This window comes from Anastrepha ludens, chromosome 2, assembly GCF_028408465.1.
Source record: "Anastrepha ludens isolate Willacy chromosome 2, idAnaLude1.1, whole genome shotgun sequence".
Taxonomy (NCBI): Eukaryota; Metazoa; Arthropoda; class Insecta; order Diptera; family Tephritidae; genus Anastrepha; species Anastrepha ludens.
This window is the reverse complement of record NC_071498.1, coordinates 146,752,810-146,778,940: the sequence shown is the minus strand read 5'-3', so window position 1 is coordinate 146,778,940 and position 26,131 is coordinate 146,752,810. Positions and strand designations below refer to the sequence as shown.

Here is a 26,131-nt window from a genome sequence, read left to right as displayed (position 1 = left end):
CTATACGTTAAATTTTCTTTTTTTTTGCTTTAAAAATTCATTTACAATCTAAAGAATAACTTTTCAATGTTTTAAGCTTAATAGAAAGTCTAAAAAGTTCCTATAGAGTCAGTGAAGTGATAGGCGTTCGAACGAAAGATGAGTAAGATCGAAAACTTTAATCGCGTTTTTCCCGAAATAAGTTTTTTTCCGCGCTGTCGAATATAACTCAAAAAGTAATGAAGATGACTCAACTTAAAATTTTACAGGGATATTCTTTAACATATTGGCCTTTGCATGTACAGTCAGTGTCAGAAAAAGGGAACCGCCATTATTCATGAAGACTAAAAGATATATATTTTAAATTTTTTACATGAAAGTAGGTACAAAACAAACACAATTACTCAATAAGCCGTGTATGTACAATAGTATCCATTATTGTCGAGCCTGTCATCATCTTCAAGCTTTGAACCAGATTTTCTGCGTAGCTCGTAGACAAAGAGGACAGGGAAGGCCAGTCCAATACTGTGAAGCCATTTTCTTGTTTTGTTGTTTCTCGACATGTTTTTCTGAGAGCAGTGGTTTTGATCATGTGGGACGGTAGAATGTATTCGCCTCTTTTAGTCGACGTTCGATGATGTTGATACTGACATCTATTCCCTTTTTAGCAGGAACTGATTGTGCTTGGCGTAGTCACAATGAAGGATCCCGTTTAAAAAGTTGGTCGATCATTTTATCCTGCTCTTTTGTCATTACTCGCTTCAAGCCGCGCTCGAAAAAGTCATCAACACTTTTGTACACCTTATACCGCTGATTCCTCATCACAACAAACTTTTTTTTATTTTTTACAATAATTACTTTTGCAGCCGCGGCGTAAGATAATTTCGTCCCTTTCGAATTCGCGCATAAAATAACACATCAAAACGTTTCGCGTACTTCTCACTCATTTTTGTTTGGTTACGTTTACGGGAAAGTTTCGAACGACACTAACCAGAGTTAGCACTGGCCTTGAGTGGAACTATTATGCAGTAAAAAGCAGAGCAAAACATATCTTGAAGTTACAAGAAAAAAACCGGTTATTTTCTTCTGACACCGACTGTACCTCAAATGTATATTCATTTTTTGTTTTCTTTTTCTTGTTAAAAATAGATAAATGCAAAGCGGTATAACTTACTTTAGTAAAAAATTTTGGTCTGGTTGACTTCAGTTGATTATAAGAGGCTGTACATTCCACAGCGCAAATTAAGGGAGCCATGTTTGAGCAGCAGTAACGCCGCCATTTTTTTATTACAAAAAAATATTTGTATATCCATTTAAGCATGCATATTAATATGTAATTTATTTTAAGATAATAAATACTTTCATTTTTTCGCCAAAAATGATTGAAAAACTCGTTGTCTGGAGGAGCTGTCCCCTTAACTGCGCTGACAACTCCGATTAACGCCGCCATCTGCCTAAGCTATTAGGGTCAAAACTAAATTCAAGAACAAAATTCTTTGCAAAAGTTACAGTACATAAATGCGTTAATTAGCCAACTTTTCTAAATTAATTTTTATATGAATTAATTATACAAAGCAGTCTCTTATGAATCCTTTAGACCTATTCTTATACAATTTTACTTCTAGTTAAAGATATGATTTTAACAACCCGAGTTTGGTTCTCTCCAGCCGGTTAAAACAAGGCGAACCTGTTACTCTAATTAAAGATATGCCATTTCTTGCGTCTTGCCCTCACGGCTCGGCATTCACATTTTAAAGTTTTTTTCACCTAGTTTTTTATCTTAAGGGGGAACACCACTGTGATTTTTCAAAAAAATTTTTTGCATTTTCTTAAAGTAGATATATTAAAAAATATGTAAAAAAAATTAACTTCAAATCTTGAAAATTGACGAAGTTATACTCAATACAATAAGTGCAGGTAGTGAGTTACAACGGCCAATAAAAACTTTAAACGCGTTTTTCTCCAAAAGACTTTTCTGAACACGGTGGCCTCGATTTCTCGAAGACTTATGAACCCATTTTAATTTTTTTTTTAACTTTTGTACTGTATTGGCTACAGTCGTACATAGCCGTTTTTAAAAATTCCAAAAATTAATATTTTTTCAAGCCTTTCGAAAACAAAAAAAGGGTAAAACACAAACTCATTTTTCAAACCTGCAGCATTTTCTAAAAAAAAACACACAAAAACGCCACGTACGACGATAGCCATTGATGTACAGATTAAGAATTTTTTTGGTTTTTTTGCTTTCAGATGATTTTTCACCGCTGCATCGTGGCCATCAGTTTTTTATAACGTCATTGCATTAATATTAATAACAATTGTAATTTTTAATATTTTTTAATAAAAATTTGTGTCAGTATAGTTGAATATATGACAAACAAATTATAATCTGTCCGATCCTCAAATAATCACCCCTACTTATAAAAAAAATTCATGAAAATTACTTAATTTTCACGCCTTCGCAGTGGTGTTCCCCTTAACATCGTCCCTTTTAATTTCAAATTTCTTATGTTAAAAAACCGATTTCATTTTATTGTGGAAATATCTTTTATTCCTTTTGGGTTATAAAAAACCAAAAACTTGCGCATGAAGCAACGAAAATCTGTATCCTATTAGATTAAATAATATTTTAAAGCAGTTTGATTTAAAACTTATATAATAACTGAGTATTTGGAAGACCTATAGTTCGTTGGTTAAACCCACACTTCAAGAAACGCAATATTTCCATTGCATATCTCATTTAATAGTTCAAGAAAGTTAAGCAATAGAAAATTTGTGTGGCAACACTAAATCAGATTTTTGCACATTTTTTGCAAAATAGTTTTTAATTTTACTTCTACTTCCCTATGCGTGTATTTATTGATCCACTGTGTCCAATAATTATTTTAATTATACAAAAATATATATTTTTATTTCTCGGTTGAAAACACAGCTTCAAACTCGCTTAATATGTAATGTCATGCCAGTCTGTATTGATACGTATGTATGTGTACTATGTACTTATATTACGTTGATCCTAACTTTAAGTGGATATTCTTATTTTAGTTATTATGAAGTTGACCAGGACTTCTTTGAAGTGTTTTGTTCTTCTCTGCAAATACTCAGAGAACAATTATTCGTTAAAAATTAAAGGGAAAAATAAAACTAGTTACTTCATTTATGTCATTTTGACCGTTTTTATGGCACAATATTCTTATAATAGAAGTCTTTTTTCTGATTTTCCTTTATGACATAGAAGCCCTTCGGCTTGCCATTTCCTGAAAAATATCGATTAAAACTATTTTTATTGACTGCGGCAGTGGGCGCATAGTACGAAGGTGATTTATGTTTGAGCGACTTTTTATAGTTGGACTTATAGGATTTTTCAATGCTGTCATTTTCCCATGATTTTTGAAAATTTGGAATTTTTTGGAAATTTATAACATATTTTCTTCCGTTAGCATCAAAATGTGGCAGTGGCTGTTTGTTTCCGAGAAATTTCTGCAATATTGGCAGGTTCCAATGGTAGATACGTCCCGGCTTGCCATTGGAGCTAAATGGGAAAGTTGAAACCTAAGAAAGAGAAAATTTATACGCTTGAATATTAAACAATATTTTAATGCTTACATTTGTTTTTTGAAGGTGCGTTTTCATATCGGTAATGCTATTAGCTTCAGCTCTTGGATTGGTGTAATAGACGAAGTTCGGTGGTAGTTTTATAATGAACATATGAGAATCATCGGGGGATGTGTGACGTCTTGATTCAACAGCGAGACGTTTTCTGTGATGACTGTTGGGTGCCTTCACTTTAATGAATCCAAGTTTTCTATTTGAATATGGAAAAAAACACAGGTATATAATATCATATCAGACACAATGTGGGTCAAATACTAAAAATCGATGTCTATGGTTTCGAAGTAGTGAAGGAATTTAAATAAATTTGGGTAATGATTAATCCTGACAATAAAATTTCTGCAGAAATCGGCCACAGAATCCTTATGTCCAACCGCTGCTATTTTTCGCTGTGTCAATACCTAAAGGGTCGTCTTCTAGACAGAAAAATAAAGATTTCACTGTATCGCTCAATTATAATTTCCATCTTGCTATACGGCAGTGAAACGTCGATACTCAAAGAAGCAGATAAATAAAAGCTACTGATTTTCGAAAGTAGAGTTTTGCGAACAATTTTTGGCGTGATATGCGATAAAGGCGAGTGGCGGAAACGCTGCAATCATGAACTCGAAAAGCTATATGCGCACCCATCTGTGATAACCACAATCATGATCAACAGATTGAGATGGGCAGGTCACATATTGCGGGTTAACACGGATTACTCACCTCAACAAATACTCTTCGGTAAATCCCACAGACAGAGAAGAAGGGGCCGCCCGCCGCTTAGTTGGATAGATGGCGTAGAAGAAGACGCAGACTTATTGGAATTCCGGGTATGGAGGACACAGGCACGAAACCGAGACAATTAGAGGCATATGCTACAGCAGACAAAGACCCGACCGGGGTTGTCTAGCCAACAATGATGATGATGATGATATTATATTTATTTATAAGTCAAATTAGAGTGTCTCCCTGTGATTTTTCAATAAACTTTTTTATTTTATCTAAACACATATACCAGATTTAAGACTCCTATACAAGGTGAAGTCCTTAAAGGTAATGACACTAAACCGAAAATAACGTTTTGTACATTACATACTTGTTGACCGTTATAACAAAAGAAAGTGGAAATTAAAATAAAGGACGAACTACGTTGAAAAGCCCGCATGCTGTTGAAGCTTAAAGCATGCGACGATGGTGAGAATGGAACAGCTTTCATCATTTCATTTTCTTCTGACATCTTATTGCACCCGGCGAAAGAAAACAAAAACAACAAATCCGCTGGCCTACTGATATCGCCTTTAAAAGATCCGCCATTACCCATATCCTCTATCTGCGAAATGTGCTTGAATTCAGCAATCAAAGGAAGATATTTTAGATACAAATAAATGTCTGCTAATCGAATCCACCTATGGGCGACATTGTAATCGATTAGGGGTGGAACGCCATAAGTCCAAAGTAGAGGTGCCATAACCATAACGCCATAGATTTGCTGATCGAACCAACATATGGGCAACACTGTAATCGATTAAAGCTGGCATGTCATAATTCCGTAGTTATAACCATAACCATAGAGATCTATTGAAACCTACCTGGGAAATCTGCCAACCAAGGGGAGTCTTATCACCCAATAGAGAAGACTCTTGAGGCGCTCTTACTCTCACTCTACACGAAACAACTGACCCCAGCCACACTTCAGCATGGATTCCGCCGAGTGCGCAGTACCACCACAGCACTCACTGCCATTAATCGCGGACTTAACCAAAACCGCTGCTGCAAGTGGACTGTCCTAGTAGCGTTGGACTTGAAGAAGGCTTTCGTCACTGTCAGCTAATCCACGCTGCTGGATGATACATATTATACAGTCAACTCTCCCGCCGGGACTGAAGATGTGGTCGGCATTCGTCAGTCATTTTTCGAAACCTAGACTCAAAACAGAGGAGTATAAAGCAAGGTGTTCCGCAGCGTGGGGCTCTTGCTTTTCAACTTCTCCCAACCACCAGAGGGAGTTTCCCTGGTCTCCTATGCTGACGATTGTTCGATAAGGCAATGAAATCGTTGACTTGTGTTCCACAGTGAACGATTATCTCAACAGACTTTCCCACTTTTTCACTACGAGGAGTCCCCAACTTTCCTCCACTAAATCCGCGGCGATCCTCTTTGCCAGCTGGACGAAGGAGGTCAAACTACAGTTAAAGATAAAAGTCGATGACTCACAAATACCGACAGTAAACAACCCCAACATTTTGGATGTCACATTTGATAGTTTGTTCTCCTTTACTTCGGATGTTGTAGTAGGTTAAACTCCTACCTATCCAGAATCGACCCCGACATAGCCCATATATATCCAGCATGGAAAGGCACATCGCCCGAGACTAGCCATATCTTCACATGCCCTATCAAACCTAAACTGTCGCAACAGCTCGCTTTCTGGGATAGACACACAAGAAGACGAGCTTATAGCATGGAAGCTGGCTACAAATAGGGTGGACCCAGACGTGGGTGAATAGAATTTGCCCTTTATGAATGCCGTTCTTGGCCTTCCCGAAGTAATACAGAAAGTAATCCCGGAAAGGATGCCTACCCAGAAGGTAGGAGGTATTATTTTAGTGGCCACACCACTTGACGCAATAGACGACGGTCGCTGTAAGTGCAAAGGTATTTTGAACCCTACTTCACTTACCAAAAAAAAATCATATTTGACACTTGCAAACTAGACAGCTGCAGTATACAAACAGACAAGCAATGGAGCGCTGCATGTCCAAATAAAGATTTCCATCGCTTAAAATTCTTTTTTACTGATTAAAAAAATATTCAAAAACAAATTGATGATTAATTTTGCCCCACATTGTATATCTTTCCTCTAATTTTTGCTGACTGATAGCTGCCGTAAGCGAAGAGGTTGATACGTGACTACCATTCGGATGTGCACAGGTTCGAAACCTCAGGCACGAAACAGCAATTGATAGAAAAAAATGTTCTAATAGCAGTCGCCCCTCGGCGGGTAATAGCAAACCTTCGAGTGTTATTCTGCCATGAAAAGCGGAGGAGGAGATCGGCCAAACACCAAATAAAAGGTGTAAGTATATATTTATATACATATATATATATTTATATATACTTATAATTTTTGCTGACTACACTTGCTAATACTGCTAATATAGCAGTACGGCAGGCTAATCACCACTCTGTCTCCTACCAACGCAAGACAAATGTCTTGTCGAGGCCCTATGCTCCCGAGAGGAGTAAACAAGGAAAAAAGAAGTATTAAAAGAGTTTTTAAATATTTTGTCAGTTTGGCTGCCCGCCTGTTTGGTCGCAATATTCACCAGAGGGATTAAATATATAGTACGATACAATGTATTACGCGCTAGGTGAAGATGACGTTGAGATATTTTGATAAATCGTATTTGTCGAATTTTTATTCCAGCCCAAAAGGAGTTCCACATATGGTGTAAAAGCAACACGATGCAGAGAATATAGAAGAGCGAATTTAATAATTGAGTGACGTCAGTACAGAAAATAAACACAGCTTAGTTTGCAAATGTACGCACGTGCAGAGGTATATGGGCACGATTTATTCAACATTCTTAGCTTCTCCACTCACTTTCGTTTATTCTAACTCTTCTTTTGGTTTGTGTATTTTCTGTACTCTCGTCCCGGCATTTGGTAAGTCGCTATTTTGTATTCTATTATTCTCGGCAAAGAAATGTTTTTTTTTCCAAAATTAAAGTTGTTTTAAGCGCCTCTCACTAAACAATAATGAATTTAAATTGTTAATATTGGGTCACCTTAATAATGAGCATACATACATATATAATTCTATAATACTGTTATGCCTAAACTTAACAGATTTCTATATACATTTCAGACTTACTTGAGCAACTTCTTATTTAATGTGTGTGAGTTTTTAGGCAGCGCTTTGTATGTGTCCACATTTTCGGATGTTATTGCATCGGTCTGGAAATGGCGTTCTATTGGCTGATGCTCATAACTGCGTGATAGTCCTTTCTTCTGCACCTTCTTATGATCATCTCGTTGCATTGCGCTTCTGTCCCTTATCATCCAATTTTCTATGTCATACGTCGATGGCCGAGATATATTTCTAATTACACCTTTCTTGCCATCTTCTCCTCCAGTGGAGCATTGTGCAAAATTATTGAAAAACGCCAGGCAGCACAAGCTAAAATAAATTTATAAAAAATTATTTCGCAAGTGTATTGAATTTGTGAATTTAGAACCAAGATACCAAACTTTAATCTCCCAAAATTAAACGGCGTTAGTCTTATGCTAACTCAAAAGACAAAATACTTAGGTGTCATATTAGATCCCAAACTCAGCTGGAGGCCCAACGTAGATTACAGGGTAAAGAAAGTGAATATCGCACTTCACACGTGTAAGAGAATGTTGGGTAAATAATGGGGTCTCCAAGCAAAACTATCCAATTGGTCCTACACAGCCATTGTTAGGCCAATACTAACATATGCGGCACTAGTTTGATGGCCTGCAACAGAAAAAATACAACAAAACTAAGCTGAACAAGATACAAAGAACAGCGTGTATCTTAACTACAGGAGGGCTTAGCACCAGTCCTATTGAAGCGCGCAATGTACCAACACATCTATGATACTTGCTACGCGGTGAGACTCAGAGATATAGGAAACTGGACAACAAGATCGTACGGTCACAGCAAGATCCTCCTACAGGGACCCTAGCTGCTCGAAAACAAATCAGACTACGTACACAGTCCCCGACTTAACTTCAAGAAAGATTTTACGGTACGTTTTCCACCGAGGGCCGAATAGGGCAAAGGAAAGGTGATTGGAAGATACAATATTGAAATCGACACTGGCGGTTCTAAGAGACTGTGGTGTGGGAGCTGTCTTCCATTCGGAGAGCCGCTCAACCTATCTCAGTCAATACGACTTCCTGACTATGCCAGCGATCAGAGAAGCATGTAAATTGCTAAAACGCTACAAGAAAGTTCGAGCAAAAGTAGCTATCTTTTCAGACAGTCAAGCAGCTATCAAAGCCTTAGATTCCAATTCCACCTCATCCAAACTAGTCTTACAGTGTAGAGAGGAACTAGAATTGCTTAGTCATTGGCAGTCGCCACCGCACTCAACACAATAAAAACATCCATTGCTTCACACCATAATGCTTTAGCCGAAAAAAGGTGGAAGCAATTAACTACATGTATAGTATTACAACAAAAAACACATGACCGTCGTACAAAACCCAAAGGACGAATTACCACGTCATTGGAAGACTGAACCTTCCTTCCAATCCCATCTGCAGAAGCTGTCAAGCCGAAGGGGTGAAGGAAAGTCTTTTCCACTACTTATGTGAATGTCCATGGCTAGCTAGGGTAAGTCTTCGCTCTTTCGGTAAGCCTTTCTCACAGCAAATTAATGCGATCTCAGACCTCGAGATAAAGAATTTGCTGCTAAAAAAACACAAGAGAACAGTGGTAGTAAAACGGTGCTGGTTGCTAATTAGAATTATTTCAGTAGAAATATTCAACCCCTTCAACAACAACAACAACAACCTATAATTTGTAAAAGTAATAATTTTTTTAGTATGTGACATAAATCGTTTATCTTTTATCTTCTTTTCGCATTTTATTGTTTTTAATATCTACCAAATTTTAAAATTACGCATAGTTTTCATGGCGCCCATTGAAGCTCTCACTGGCGGGGCGTAGGCGCAAATGACCGAGAGATTGAAGAATCTCGCTTTGAAGCGGATTACTGTGAGACGTTCGCCCACCGGAGTGAACGAAAGTAATCGCACAATAAATCCAACACCAAATTTTGCGCTCTTTTACATGGAAGCTGCAGTCGAAGTCGCCAGGTTCACTGTTTTTCTTGCCTTGCCCTGTCTATCGCATCTCTTGAAAGGCAGTGCTGTCAGTCTTCGCTCTTACGAGGGCATCAACCAGCCGGGCAGAGCCACCTTCCCCTTTAAGGGACCGGTCACTCTGGGTGCATTCTCTTAAATCATAATCCTTTGTTCGTTCGCAGTGGCCGTCATCCGAATACGCAGTTCTCATCCGAGGGCGGGTTTCGCTTTCTCACATTAGCTTGCTCTGAAACGGATGTTTGTAGGCTACCCAAAGAATGCTCGGGCGAAGCACGGAAGTTATAAGATGTGTGGACCAAATGCAGAGGAATCGTCCTGGCCGGTCCCACGTTATTGACGATCAAGGACTTTCCCATTTGGGTGGACTTCTACATGTTAAACCATCCGCTGGCGCCATTAGTGTGCCCATTTTTGCCACTCTATCTGAACTTCACGCGTCATGTAGTGGAAAAACCGTTATTTCTTAAGTACCCAATTCACCTTCCGAATACAAATTAAATCGAGCCATAAACACAATTCTTACAAATTTCTCCACTCCTCCGCTAATCCGTGATTATATCGCATTTTAAATTTCACACTCTATTTATTCTTTTTCTTAATTTTCGTATTTTATTTATTATTCGTCTCACGCATGCGTAATTTTCTGCTTTTTAATTTCTGATAGTTTAAAGAAAGAATAAAAAAAATTCCGCCGTTTTACTGAACAATCCCGGTTGAGCCGCCAATTGCAGTGGCGCCTATTTTAAATAATGGAGAAATACTTATGTATGCATGTATATGTAGGCTGTTCGGCTTTTGAAGTAAATTTATTAATAGTTTTATTTTAAATTATCCTAAAAAAGTTAAAAAATTCTTAAATGTAATTTGTCTGCCATCGTAGTTTTTTCTACTTTAATTTAAATTAAAAAAATACACTACTATTTTTTAACCCATACCCACATATGGAAGTACATATACCTCGTGAAAGAATTATAGGACCAAAATGTTTACGATGATATTTACTAAATATATAAATAGAAAAACGCCCAATCGTTGATTGTATGTTTGAAACGATATCTCATACCGGAAATTATTCCGCATTTATTGCTGGTATTTTCGTAATGCGTAAATTCTTCTTCACTGCAAAATGACATAAGTAGAAAACCAAAATCGTTTGCTTTTATATTAAAAGTTTACCATGTAAGTTATTACGTTGAAATTAGTATATTATAAGTGCTTTTTGTCGCTTTATCTTGCCGATCTTGCTAATATGCCGCGCGGAGAAACTTTATCCCTTTGAACAGGGACACATATTAGCATGGAGAGAGAGGTTTGCGTCAAATTAATTTTGCACTATAGGGTCCGGCACTCGAAGTGTAAACAACTTCAGACCGCTCGCGCAGCTGATGCACGGGCTGTTCTTAGTTGGCTAAATACCAGTCCAGAGTATTGTTTACAAGTGCGCGGAAGCATTTTGCCGAGAGTAAACGCGAAAAAAGAAAATCAGTAATGGATTTAAAAAGTTATAGTGTGATTGCATTATATTTGGCTGGAAAATCACAACCAGCGACTGTTCGTGAGCTCGAGCACCTTAAAGTAATTCAAGTTTTTATTTATCGCACCATTACATCGATACAATGATACTGGTACCATCGCGAAACGCCATGGAGGTGGTCATCAAAAAACTGCAACGACACGTTAAGTGGTTCAAAAAGTGAAGAAGCGACTTGAGCGAAATCCCCGACGAAGTGTCAATCAAATAGCGAAAGAACTGAAAATATCTGATTGTAGCATCCATCACATACTGAAAAATCACCTCAAAGTCAAACCTTACAAAATCCAAAAGGCGCATGATCTCACACCAAAGCAGCAACAAGTCAGACTTGAGAGAGCGAAGGAGTTGCTTCGCTTGGCCGAAAACGGTCAATTTCCGAACATTTGTTTTCGGATGAGACAATTTTTCAAATTGAGCAATTCGTAAACTCCCGTAAAAACGATAGGGTTCATTTGACCGACCGTTCATACGAGAATTTGAGTCATCGATGGGCCACCAGGAGGCAGCACCCGCCACAGGTAGTGGTTTGGGCCGGTGTAATCACAGGTGGGCGCTCTTTAATCGTTTCATCGAGCCTGGCGTCAAGTTAAATTGCGAAATATTATCGGAAAAGTATTCTGGAGGTTGCTCTGAAGCCGTGGGCAGACAAACATTTTGGTGGCAGACTATGGACATTTCAACATGAATCGGCACTGTCTCACAAAGCTCGAGTGAACTAAGAATGCCTAAAAACCAACGTTTCAAACTTCATAACGTCCACACAATGGCTCTCAAATTCACCAGACGAGAATTTCCTTTGGGCCATTTTGGAGAGCACGATTCACTAGTCTCGAGGCGCTGAAAAAAGACATTGTCCGCGAGTGGGCCAAAATACCTGGAAGTCACATTCGGCCAGCTTGCGATTCATTTCTGGAGAGTCTCAAGGCCATAGTTAAGCAAAGGTAAATGATTCTAAATTTTGTATTACACTTCGAGTGCGAGACCCTAAATGTTGGGGGAACGACATCATTTGCAGAAAAAATAAATCTTCCGATTAGGTGATTAATTTTGTGCCAACTTGAATAAGCGCTTAATGCCATGCACTTCCTTCAATAAATCACAAATTTCAGCAACGATTTCCTCGAGTTTCATAAGCATTTTCACAAGAACTCATTGCTAACACAAGAATTAATTGCTAATTTTTACGATTAACAGATTTCGGGTAAAATAAAAAAAGAACTATGTGTAATGTGCACGAAGGCTATGACTATACTGATATGTTTGAAGAAACTAGAAGAGCTGTGCTGAAGAGAGAGAAGACTTCACTCTTAACACCCGGCGATCATTGACGTTAAAATAAAAAATAAATAGAAATGTACTATAGGGTTTTCCAAACATAGGTGTTATTTTGATTTCAAAGAAAAAAAAGAAAAATGATCGCATGCTTATTTCATTATAAAGAGGAAGATATGCCGTTAATAGTGGAAAATAACATCAGGCAAATGACCCCCACGACCACGCTTATAGGACAATATCCCTTTCATGAAATTTCCCATAATCCCTTTGTCCTCGATAGCCGCACGAATTCCATCTTTAAGGTCTTGAATCGACCCTGGGCTGTTGGCGTAGAACTTCGCATTCACGTGGCCCCAAAGAAAAAAGTCGCAAGGTGTTAAATCACAACATCTCGGTGGCCAATTGTGATCACCTCTACGTGAGATAACAGGGTCTGGAAACTTTTCCCGGAAAAGATCAATTGTTCCGTTGCTTGTGTGGCACGTAGCGCCGTCTTATTGAAAACAAACGTTGTTCAGATCAATACCATCCAATCCCGGCCATAAAAACACATTAATCATCTCTCGATAGCCTTTTATATATTTAAATAACACCTGTTATTGGAAAACCCTTTATATTGTATCAAATTTTGCCAAATGGCAGTTTTGCTAGAAGCGCTTTAAAGTTTCGAATGAAAGGGGGGCTACAAAGCCCTTTCACTTTTATACGACACTTCGTTTTTTTTCCTATTATTATAACAGCTTTTACAGCTGCCATTTGGTATCGGAAAAGCTTTCAAAGAAAATCAAAGCAAAGCGAAAAGCGAGCAGGCCTCACCTATGCTGACATCTTAAGCCTAAGCAACCTCCCAGGCACTTCCAGAGGCACTTCCTCAATTACGCGGACGAGATCCAAGACAAAAAGACAGACAGCTACTGGATCGGACAGTGTACAGACATACAGTCATCGGGGCCCATCACCATCTTCTTAAACTCCCGGCTACCGAATGCCGTAATCGGAGTCCAACCACCACCTACAGCAGATGAAGAGCTCCAGCTTCCCCGTGAGACCCGCATAACACTGGCACAATTACGTTCTGGATATTGTAGCAGGTTAAGCACCCACTTATCCAGAATCGACCCCGACATCCTAAACATATGTCCGGCATGTGAAGGCACTAATCACCTTTTCACATGCCCCATCAAACACCACTCATCTAACACCCCTCTCTCTCTGGACCCAACCTGTCGAAACAGCTAGTTTCCTGGGCCTACCGTTAGATGAGCTAGACGAAGACGACCGATGATTATACCACACTGACAGGGCAAAGTTACTACAGCAACAACAACAGCGAAGCGAGCATTGGGCCAGCACTTTTAGGCCGGATTCACACTATGATGCCGATCACGGTCCGCTCTCGGTCCAGTCTCGGTCCGGTAAAATATTCACAAACGAAAAACAATGACTGTATTCACACTATCCGTGCTGTTCAAGTTTCGGTACAGTCACACTCCAGCATCGATCAAGTTCGAAGAATATTTTGCTGGAGCGTGATCGAACTTGCCGCGACTTGTACTGATAGTGTGAATAACGTTTCGTTCTCGGTTCAGTCTTTCGACAATAGCAACCTATTGGAGAATTGAAAAAATTTTCAATTTCATTTTCATTTTCAACGAACGATGAATCGCGACTGGACCGATGTAAGAACACAAATGTAGATGTCGAAAGATTTTACCGAACCGAGACTAGACCGAGAACGAACCGTGATCGGCACCATAGTGTGAATCTACCCTTAGTGTTTGATCCATGCGTACTTGTATAGCAGCGTCTGTCTTTTGTTTTTAATAGCCACACCTCGTATAAGTACAGAACGTTTCGACATCCGATTTCTGTGGAAAAATAAAATAACCTTTTACAACTTATATCGGGTGTTCTTTCAGTTACATAAAAAATATCGATAACGATAACTATGGTTTGACAGCTGAGAATAGCAAATTTTGTTGACATTTCTGTTCATTAAGGTGGGCAACTCATCATGAATCGTTTGGGCTAGAACAACGCTTCCAAATTGTGAAAATTTACTTAGAAAAAATTAATCTGTGCGCGAAGTTCATAGAGCCAAGCGTTGAACGCCGAAATGTCAATTCATCGTCATTCTCAACATGTTGGCCTTTGTCCTTCAACTACGTGGAAAACTTTACGTAATGATCTTGGCTTGCGTACCTATAAAATACAGCTTGCCTTGAACTTATTTATCAGATTATAATAAAAAAAAAATCATTTATGTTTTGATTTACCATTTCATGTTCTCAAACTCCTCAAAAACACAAATATCTCAAACGATGATGCTCATTTAAGGGAAAAAGGGAAAACGCTGACATATAAAAAAGGTAAAAACCTTAATTTCGAAAGTTAAGTATTTGATTAAATTCTTCTGCGTTTTACCATTTATCAAAAGAAAAAAATTATAGTCATATGCACTTTCGTACATTCAGATATGTACATAAATACATATATAAATAGATACATACATATGTACATCCATGAATACAATAATTGAAAATATGCATTATTACTGCCTTCGTTATGAAACGTTTTTGCTCTTTCTCCTTTTTTGTGACTGAATACCCCTTGGTGAATTTATCGACACAACTAATTCTTCAACACGATAATAACTGAAAAAATTAACTTGAAATTATGTATGCAAATTACACCAGTTAATCAATAATCGACTGTAAATGGCGTGATTCCAGCTGGGTGCCTTTGTGCACACCGCCACACACATTTATATTCACATACATACATACATATTTACGAATGAATACAATTGAAAATATATTCCTACTTAACAAATTATCATCGAACTGATGGCATAGACCCAACATCAAGAATTTGTAGATGCAATAATAATGAAATACCTTTCGACGTGCTCAGCATACTCATTCAGGTACTTATGTATGCAGGTGTATAAGTATGTGTGAGAAATTTTATGGTGTAGTTCCAGAATTGCATGCGAAAAAAGAGTGGGAACCGCAAATGAAAGGAAAGGATAGTGGAACAAAAGAAAAACAAGTTCGCTAGTTCGCTAAATGTACTGAATAATAAAGAAGCAATTGCATATACATACATATTTACAGACGTATGTATGTACTTACATAAGCATGCTGCAAGAAATTTCTGTACGGTATTCAAATAATTACATAAATATATGCATATATAAATCTGAGAACCACATTGGAGTGATACGAGAGTTGTTTGAAAAGTCCATGCAAAACTAAAAACTACTGAATTGTTTGGGGTAAACCTTTTTTTTATTTTTTGATATAGTCTCCCGACGCACTGTTGGACTGGAGGTCAACATCGCCATAACCAAGGCTATGAGAGTTAACCACAATAACGCAGAAAGTTGCGATGGATAGGTCACACATTGAGAAAACCACCAGATAGCATCACGACAATGGCACTGGACTGGAACCCGCAAGGGAGCAGAGGTTGCGGTCGACCAAAAAGCACTTAGAGAAGGTCGATGGTGCGCGAACTAGCAGATGCCGACATCTCATGGGACGGTGTGAAAACAACAGTGCAGAACCGTGTACGAGGGAAGAGTCTTGACGAGGCCCTATGCTCCCGAGAGGAGTGAACAAGGAAGGTGAGTTTATTTGTCAAACTTCGCGGGATTAAAATTTCATTCTAGTTATTTTTTTCATGAGTTGGCAGCACTGTTAATAACATCTGGGCCAACTTTCATGTGAATGTCATTACCAGTAATATATTCACGCTTGTGTTTACCAAACGACCATTTTTCGATTTTTACAATGTCTGATTTGATTGGGCAGAGAAGTGCCATCAAATTTTGTTTGCGGAATGAAATTTAGGCTGCGGAAACGTTTAGCATGTTGCAGAAGGCATTTGGTGATTCGACCATGTCGCGAAAAATGTTTATAGGTGGTACAAAGACTTGAAAGAGGGTCGAGAACGTGTTGATGACTTGGAGCGCTCCGGACGACCATCGACGTCAACAGATGACCAACACGTCAATAAAGTGAAGGAGTTAGTGCTCAAAAACCGTCGGTTGACTGTTAAAGACCTTACTGATATGATCGGAATATCAGAAGGATCTGTGAAAACCAGTTTGAAAGACCATTTGGGCCTACGAAAAGTCAAATCTCGTTTGGTACCGAAAACTCTCAATTTCTTGAAAAAAAGTCGTCGCGTTGATGTGAGTGAAACAATGCATTCAGACTATCAGGACAAGCTCAAATGCATTGAATAAATCAAATAGTAGTCCCAGGGATCCGAGGAACTCAAATCTGGAAAATAAGGGAGATGGGCAACGAGTTGGAATCCTATTTGCATTGATTTTGCGACCACAACTGCTGCAACCACTCGACTTTCCTGATTCAAACGAATACCAAACACAACGAAATATACCAATCTGACTGTAACTTGGCGAACACACACCGATAGGTGCTTCTAACTAAGCATAACCTTGATACGCGCCTCGTTAATCGTTTTCGAAATAAAAAATATAGATCTCCCTTAGCTGGAGTAGAAATTTCTGTCCCTTTTTATGTACTTCTTGTTGACATCGCGTTACTTTCTTAATGAAATTTAAAAACATTCTGAATGCTCGTTAAGTCCAACTCCGAAATTAAAATCCGATCTCTTATTTCAGCCAGAGCCAGAGATAAGGCTAGACGCTCTTAACTTTCTCCTTATCCCTATAGAAGCGTTAAAAGTAATTTGGGCGGAAGTGCATATGCGTGCGTCCTCGTTAGACAATGCCCCATAATGATATCTACAATTGCATCAATGGAAGAGGTCAGCCGAGATGAGATGAAAGATTTAAATATTATTTTATTATATACTAGCAAACCCGGCCCCCTTCGCTGGGCACACTAAAATAGAATAGATATGGTTTAGAACAGAAAATATATGATTTTCATATTATTTATTTCTTTATTCTTTACTAGCAAACCCGGCCCCCTTCGCTGGGCACACTAAAATAGAATAGATATGGTTTAGAACAGAAAATATATGATTTTCATATTATTTATTTCTTTATACTTTATTCAAGCGCTTTGGCATAAACAATATTTTTTGTTTTTCTATTTGTTTTTGAGTAAATATAAAATATAAATTGAAAATCAGGAAAAAAGAAGATTGTTTTTAAATTTCAAATCATCGCATATGAATAAACAATCGTCTTTTTTCCTGATCATCCATGAATTTTTCGTTTCAATTTATATGTTTTATTAAGCATTGGACCCATTTTCAATACTTACTTAACAATGTGCGTAAGTTTGGTTTAATTCGGTGCAAAGACACGGCGGGTCCACGTTTTGGCATATATTTCGAGACCCTAGTCATCAATAGGTATGAAAATTACCCCGTATTAAAGCACTTATCAACAGCTTTCATTTGATACCCATATTGTACATACACAACCAAAGGTTACCCAGGTCCACGTTTTGGCCTATATCTCGAGACCCCAGTCACGGAGCGGCATGAAAAATACTCTGTTATAAAGCATTCACCAAAAGCTTCCATTTGATACCCATATTGTACATACACGTCCGAAGGTTACCCGAGTCCACGTTTTGACCTATATCTCGAGACCCTATCTACCAATAGGTATTCAAACTATACGGAAATCATCTTCAATACCTACTTAACAATGTGTGTAAGTTTGGTTTAATTCGGTTCAAAGACACGGCGGGTCCACGTTTTGGCATATATTTCGAGACCCTAGTCATCAATAGGTATGAAAATTACCCCGTATTAAAGCACTTATCAACAGCTTTCATTTGATATCCATATTGTACAAACACATTCTAGGGTCCACGTTTTGGTCTCTATCTCGAGACCCTTGTCACGGAGCGGATGGAAATACTCTGAACTAAAGCATTAACCAACAGCTTCCATTTGTCCACGTTTTGACCTATATCTCGAGACCCTATCTACCAATAGGTATCCAAACTATACGGAAACCATCTTCAATACCTCCTTAACAATGTGTGTAAGTTTGGTTTAATTCGGTGCAAAGACACGGCGGGTCCACGTTTTGGCATATATTTCCAGACCCTAGTCATCAATAGGTATGTAAATTACCCCGTATTAAAGCACTTATCAACAGCTTTCATTTGATATCCATATTGTACAAACACATTCTAGGGTCCACGTTTTGGTTTCTATCTCGAGACCCTAGTCACGGAGCGGATGGAAATATTCTGAACTAAAGCATTCACCAACAGCTTTCATTTGATACCCATATTGTACATACACAACCAAAGGTTACCCGGGTCCACGTTTTGACCTATATCTCAAGACCCCAGTCACGGAGCGGCATAAAAAATACTCTGTACTAAAGCATTCACCAACAGCTTCAATTTGATATCCATATTGTACAAACACATTCTAGGGTCCACGTTTTGGTCTCTATCTCGAGACCCTAGTCACGGAGCGGCTTGAAAAATACTCTGGACTAAAGCATTCACCAACAGCTTCCATTTGATACCCATATTGTACATATCCTATATCTCGAGCCCTATTTCCAAAATAAAATATAATCCATGTTACTCGTGGATGATGTAGCTTTCGAATGGTGAAAGAATTTTTAAAATCGGTCCAGTAGTTTTTGAGCCTATTCATTACAAACAAACAAACAAACAAACAAACAAACAAAGTTTTCCTCTTTATAATATTAGTATAGATAATAATTAAAAAAACGGATGTAGGGTATTTCTACCTGAAACACATATGGTCCATGAGCGTAGAGGGACATTTTTGCTTCTGCACGTTCATGAAACACATGTGGTTTATATACCCCCTGACGCACATATGGCTCAGGAACGTATCAGTGCTTATCAGGCGCACGTTTCCTGAACCATATGTGGCTCAGCAGACAGGGAACGTGTTAATTATGTGGGAATTACTAATATAGAACGTGAAAATAGCGTTTTATTTCGCTGTAAAATTATATGTGCATATAATTACATGGAATTCAGTACATACATAGATACATATGTACATATGTCCGAAATGAAATAATGCGAGCGATTCGTAAATACATACATACATACGTCACCATACGATGTAATTCAACATTAATGAGGTGTAGTGAGATTATCGCTTAACGCCTGTTGCTTCATTCGGTTGACAGCGAACAAACACACAAACAGCTTTTTTTGGAAAAAGAGCTGCTTTTGTTTAAACAATTTTGGTTAAATAACAAATATATCAATTTTTTTTTTTGATACAGTTTCAAGCCGATTCCGAACGGCAATATTTTTATGAGGAGCTTTTTCATGGGAGAAAACAGGCACTCGGAGGTTTGCCATTGCCTGCCGAGGGTCGACCGCTATCAGAAAAATGTTTTTCTTAATTTTGGTGTTTCACCGAGATTCGAACCTACGTTCTCTCTCTGTGAATTCAGAATGGAGTGTGCGTCCTGGTTAGAGTTTACTGATTCTAAATTAGTTCCTTTTCTTACCGAATCGTTTCGACACATGGTTTCGGATCCACACTCTGGGTCTACTGAGAGATTGTTTAGAAATGTAGTCTTTAGATCCTACTCGTGATGTATTGATTGTTTTAGAAAATTGCTGGGATCCGTAGAACGTTCGGCAGTGGCACAGAAATTGCTCTACACTACTCCCAGTAAATCGTCGGCTCATTACAAGGCTTAACTTGTGGGGTAAAGGTTAGAATAATACATCGCAGTTTGGAGGGAGCCTAATTTAGAATCTCGTGTTTCATTTCGAAGTGGACTAGGTTCGTATTGTACAGATTGACATTCACTCGTACCTTCTTTTCCTTGCTATGAGTTTAAACATCTTTCTGAAATTATAATATTAGAACTAGGCCGGAATATCAAAAAAAAAAAATTCCGTAGTTATTACAAGTTGCTTATGAAATGTGTATCGGGGAAAATTCTGCGGAAGATTTTTGAACATTTGCACGTTGGGGATGGCGAGTGTCGTATGCGAACTATATGAGCTTCACGACGTCCGAGACAAAACGCAGCGAATAAAAGTCGAGCCACTTCGTTGGCTAGGTTATGTCGTCCGAATGGATATAAACGTGTAGCAAAAGCAAAGTAAAAAAAATGTCCGATTATATGAGTACACCTTCTTTTTGCATATACACATAATTTCGTTGAATAGCGAATGTTTGGGCTTAGTCCTTAGGTGTAAATCTGTGCAACAGGCACTGCATACGGTGCAAAATACGACAGAAAGGCCCATCTTTCAATAAAGTAACAAAGGATAGACAAAAATGTGTTATCAGGTGTAAATTCATTACTTAGATCTACGAGTTTCTTAGTGAAACTTGAATGTCCCTCGTTTAATACAGGATTTTTCAAGTTCGAGTTTAGTTATTAAAATCAAAATACATAAATATTTCTGAATTATTGAACTATAATCTGTTTATTGAGCAGTTGAAGATTTGCAATTTATAAATGATAAGTGCCATTTTTTTGGTAAAATTTGTCGTAGAAATCTTATCAAAATTTAGGCTCAGTCTCGGCAACTGTACGCCAAATATTACCTTTCAAAGCGTCAATTGTTCCTGAGCGTCGATCATATTAACACCCTAAGAGTGATTGTAGAATAGTCGGTCGAGTGGCGCACTCCTTTCTATTTCTGCATCATCGATTTTGAAAAGGCGTTTGAAAAGACATGACGTAATAAAATTATTAGCCTGATAAAAGAATTGTACTCGGGTGCTAGCTGCCGTGTGAAGCACGAAAATGAATTAAGTGTCAGCGTGAAATCCAACCGCTGTCAGGCAGGGCTATAGCTGCGGTTTCACTTGAGCCTCGACCAAGTAATGCGACGAGGTTGTGCGGCCCAGTTCATTTGATTAGAACAAAATTTATTATTATTTGTTCTTATTTGGTTAGTGCCTATAATCAAGTGAACCAATAAATCAAGCACAATATTACAACAGCTGAAGTTTTACTGCTGAGAAATAAAAAGAAGAAATAAAATTTTGATGGATTTTATTTTTGAGCAAAGTACGTCTTTACTTGAATGATCAGAACCCCTTGCAATACTAGATCAAATACGGTTGCTTTAATAACCACTTTCTTCCTTAAAAATTATGGCCTCTATTCAAGTGAGCCGGACTGTATATCCTGGGGTCTGAACGGTCATCTTGAAGACCTAGACTATGCGGACGATATTTGTTTGATGGCGCTCAAATATTCGCATATATCAGCGAAGATAAATTCGTTTAGTGGATTTGCAACAATAGACATGCCTGATAATCAATATGCAAAACGCATCCATATTGCCGGTCCTCCTCTAAATGTAGTAGTTCTGTTAGCTTGGCAACATGATTACAAAAAAAAAAACAAATGGGTCTGCAACAGACATACACAATCACATAGCAAAAGGACGAGCTGCCTTTGGCATGCTGGATAAAGTTTGAAGATCGACGCACACATTCAAATATACGAAGTTAGGGTTTCCAACGTCAACCTGAAGGCAGTAGTTCTATATAGTTGTGAAACGTTGAACCTGACTGTATGCGTTCTGCGAGCGTTGCAATCCTTCTTCCATCGTTGGCTTCGCAAGATCAAGGAAATATTCTGGCTCAACGTCATAAGCAATAATGACTTTTGCGCTGCAACTAAACAAACCAGCCAACACTTGGAGATGTTAGGTTAAAGCAGTTACTGCTAGGATATTTGCAAGCTTACTGCTAGGATATTTGCCTACAAAATGGGCTGAGGTTAAGGTCGTATTTATTCCAAAGGTAGGGAAAAAACCCGAACAATTGCCTAAATCATACAGACCAATTAGTCTCAGCTCATTTCTCCTTAAAACAATGGAAAATATAGTTGATCAGTATATTAGGGAATACAATCTAGCTAAATTCCCACTGCATCGACTTCAATTTGCCTATCAACAGGGAAAATCCACTGAGACTGCAATACACAGCCTGGTAACAGTTATTGAAAAGGCTATTGAGTCCAAACAGATAGCTCTATGTGCATTTATTGACATATCAGGAGCTTTTGATAACACCTCCTATGAGGCAATCTATAATGCCCTATATCTAAAGGAGGTACCTGAACCCATCACTAGATGGATAACAATCAAATCTATCAAAGCCACAAGAGGTTGCCCTCAAGGTGGCGTACTCTCTCCTCTTCTGTGGACTCTAGTTATAGATGAACTTCTCCACAAACTGAATAACCTAGGATTTCACACTCAGGGTTACGCTGATGACCTAGTAGTTTATGTATTAGGGTGGCATGAGGAAACCATTTCGGATCGCATGCAGCAAGCCCTTACAATAATAAACAAATGGTGCACAGAAAAAGGGCTCTCCATCAACCCATCCAAAACAACACTTGTACCGTTTACTAGGAGAAGGAACATAAAACTCAAATGTCCGACCCTTAATAGAACAACACTTGAACTCTCGACAGAAGCGAACTATCTTGGCGTTAGTCTTGACAAAACGCTTACGTGGAACTCCCATATTGAGAGAGTTACTTCAAAAGCCACAAGGGCATTCTTTGCCTGTACAAGGCTTTTTGGTAAGACATGGGGACTAAGCCCTAGAATGACCTTCTGGACATTCACCACAGTTGTAAAACCCATAGTCACTTATGCATCCTTAGCATGGTGGCCCAAGGTCAAGCAAAGAAAGGCGGCAAACGAATTAAGCAAACTGCATCGCCTGGTATGCGTTGGTATTACAGGGGCTATGAAAACGTGTCCCACGGATGCACTGGGTGTGCTCCTGAACATACCTCCGCTTCCAATTCTAATTGAAAGGGAAGCTCGCTCGAGTGCCTTAAGACTAAAAGGTATATCTAAACTTATAAGTGGGGATATGAAAGGACATTTAAAGATCTTAGAAGACTTCCTACATAGTCCCATTCTTCATAGGGATGATATACTATCACCCAAACCAATACTCTTAAGGAACTTCCAAGTTATAATCAATGAACGAACAGACTGGAGAACTAACTCTATCACTTTCAAACCTGGCTTCCAGCTATGGTTTACTGATGGGTCCAAATTGGAAAATGGTAGAACAGGGGCAGGAATCAATGGGCCCAAATTCAAAAAATCGATTCCGATGGGATCCTCCCCAACAATATTCCAGGCAGAAATACATGCCATTGAAATATGTGTGAGAGAATGCCTTAGAAGGAAAATGAGAGGTACTCACATCTACATACTTTCAGATAGCCAAGCGGCTTTAAAAGCCCTTCTATCAACAACCATCACCTCTAAATTGGTAAACGATTGCCTAAACCTCCTAAACACGTTAGGAAACCTCAACACAGTAACACTATGTTGGATTCCGGGACATGAAGGACATGAGGGAAATGAAATGGCTGACGACCTTGCAAAACAAGGAGCAAATATGCAACTTACTGGTCCTGAGCCTTTCTGTGGACTGACAAAAGGCCACATTAATGAATTCCTTAGGAAATGGGAGGAAAGAAAACTTGCCGCACACTATTCCTAAGTCCCAACAAAGGAATATCTGACAAACTTCTCTCACTAAACAGAGTAGATCTGCGTCTTTTAACCGGATACCTTACAGGTCACTGCAGCCTGAGGTACCATCTAAACAATATTGGTCTATCCGAGACCAATGTCTGCCGCTTTTGCGAAATGGACATAGAAAGCTCAGAACATGTGCTTTGTGAATGTCCTGCGTTGGGCAGACAAAGACTTCACCACCTTGGTGGTATCGTAGTATCTCCATGTAATCTTTGGAACAACAAACCCAAAACTGTGCTAAAATTTCTAAAAAGCCTAAAACTCTAGGGTTACAAAATAGGCCTTTCACAATAGATCAGCTCTGGTCGCAGTGCGTAATGGCCTTCTAATAATAATAATAGGTTAAAGCAGAAGTGCAGAGAGCAGGTCATTCTTGGAGACGAATTAATTTTCTAGCTTTAAATAAACCAAATTATAATCTATATGTTGAGGTCCTACGTTCCACCTAGGAACCACAGGAATATATACATCTATTGTTTTTCCCCGATTTCCAGGTGTATTTTCGAAGAAATTTGGCGCATTGGCACTACCAAACTACAAGGGGCTCTGATATTTTTAATTCCTTTAAGGACTCAATTTTTTTTTATAAACTTTTTTATGCTGGTTTCTGTTGGATGATTATACTGGTAAGTCGGAAAATATAAACAATTTTGTGAGATGTAGTATTCACAGATCTATCGTTTTTTTAGTCAATTTTAATTATTTCGATACAGTTCGCTAGCTTAATCAAACCCATTTTAATGAATTGTATAGTTTCTACTTAACATTTGTCGAAAGAGACACTACTGAACACCAACAGCTGGCAAAATAAAACATAGCTAAACCAGTAGGCAGGTGAAATGGTCCCCCCAAAGAAGAACTAAAGCGCCGTTTTGATACCATTATGAGATCTCCAACAGGCAGAGCTTTCGATGTTATGGAGAAGATTGATGGGATTTAGGTTAGCGCACAGTCCCAGGCTTTCGAAGAAAGCAGCACCCAGTGGCAGAGAAAGTGCCAACAATCTCCTTCTCTGAGAGGTCCACACAGCTTCTGCAATAGGGGTGAAATGCTAAACCTTGGCTTACCGCAGGTATGCCAATCATCCAATAATCGGGAGGAGTTTACGAGCTACGAGTTTGGAAATTGAATGGCGTGGAGTGCTCAAAACTTTCTGCGTTTTGCGTCTATTTTACTAAGACCACAAGGTTTTCGAAATAGCACATGAAGAAATGGAGCTCCATCTCCTCCTCACTTTCTGGATACCAATGACCGGGTGGGAGGCCTCTGAAACCAATTGTATCCCTTCCAGGCAAATTCATCAGTAATTTCATTTCCCTGTATGTTCCTATGTCCTTGAACCCAGATCAGAGAAATGTTACCTGCACCCCCAAGAGATTTGGTCTCTTCGTCTCCTTACAGGAGTTGATCAGTTTGGGTCTGAACCATGGCGTCGTCAGAGCCATGACTATCGGAAAAAATGTTATTATCTCCTGATATTATCTGATCTCTGTCTCTGATATTACAGCCCTTCCGAAAAGCATTGCTAATAAAGGCAATTCGAACTTGAAACACCCTGTAGAATTATAACAGTGAGTGAATTATACATGTGTAGTGTACTGTCTGATTCATTCCATATTAGTGCACAAATTATCTTGACCCCGAGGGATAAATTTGGGGGCAGGGAGCTAAAATTTTGAAACACGAACTTTCCCTCCTACCAAGGCGGCCCATCCTAATGTACACAAATAATATTTGTTGGTATATAAGAAGACTTCCACTCAATACAAAACTTAAGTAAGTAGATATGTATATTTGTACATAATTGTTTTTTTTTTGTTTGTGAACACATACACACATACATTTGTATATATGTAGGAACGAGCGCATCACTGCAACGGTGGGTAATAAATTGTGTGCTGGTAAAAAATAAACAAAATTTTTGCATTGTTAAGTCAACAGCGCAGGTATGAGTAAGGTATTTGTTATGTGCATATATGCGTACATACATACAAACATACATAGAATATGAAAGAGAACATCAACATAACTTTTATTTTTTGACAAGCCACCACATTTTGCAATTTATGTTGCGATTTTGGTCTGAACTAAAGTTCAGGCGCAAGAATATATGTATGCATGTGTGCGTGTGTGTAAGAAAATATGCAATATGTATATATACAATATATATAAGTACAAGGCATGCATAGCGAGAGAAACACACCTACGAACATATGCATACACTTCCAAGCTTATAAATTTATTTGTGTGTGTATGTGCAAGTGGCAACATTGATGGGTTGGAGCACTTCATCGAATATTAATAAGTGCTTTGTAATAAAAAAACAAAAATGCAAATTGAAAAAATCAAAAGGATAACGATTTATCTACATTAATGG

At 38.5% G+C, this 26,131-nt stretch overlaps 1 protein-coding gene across 1 annotated transcript in view; it reads right to left on the bottom strand.

Moving 5' to 3' along the window:
* Positions 1-2,384: 2,384 nt before the first annotated feature.
* The window catches only part of LOC128855528 (uncharacterized), a 31,198-nt gene continuing 7,451 nt past the window's right edge, over positions 2,385-26,131 (bottom strand). Inside the window, exons 2-4 of the mRNA XM_054090498.1 lie at positions 7,448-7,753; positions 3,586-3,784; positions 2,385-3,531 (exon numbers count right to left, since the gene is read on the bottom strand). Coding sequence (XP_053946473.1) covers positions 3,157-3,531; positions 3,586-3,784; positions 7,448-7,753 — 880 coding nt within the window. The 3' untranslated portion in view covers positions 2,385-3,156. The remainder of the gene's footprint in view (positions 3,532-3,585; positions 3,785-7,447; positions 7,754-26,131) is intronic.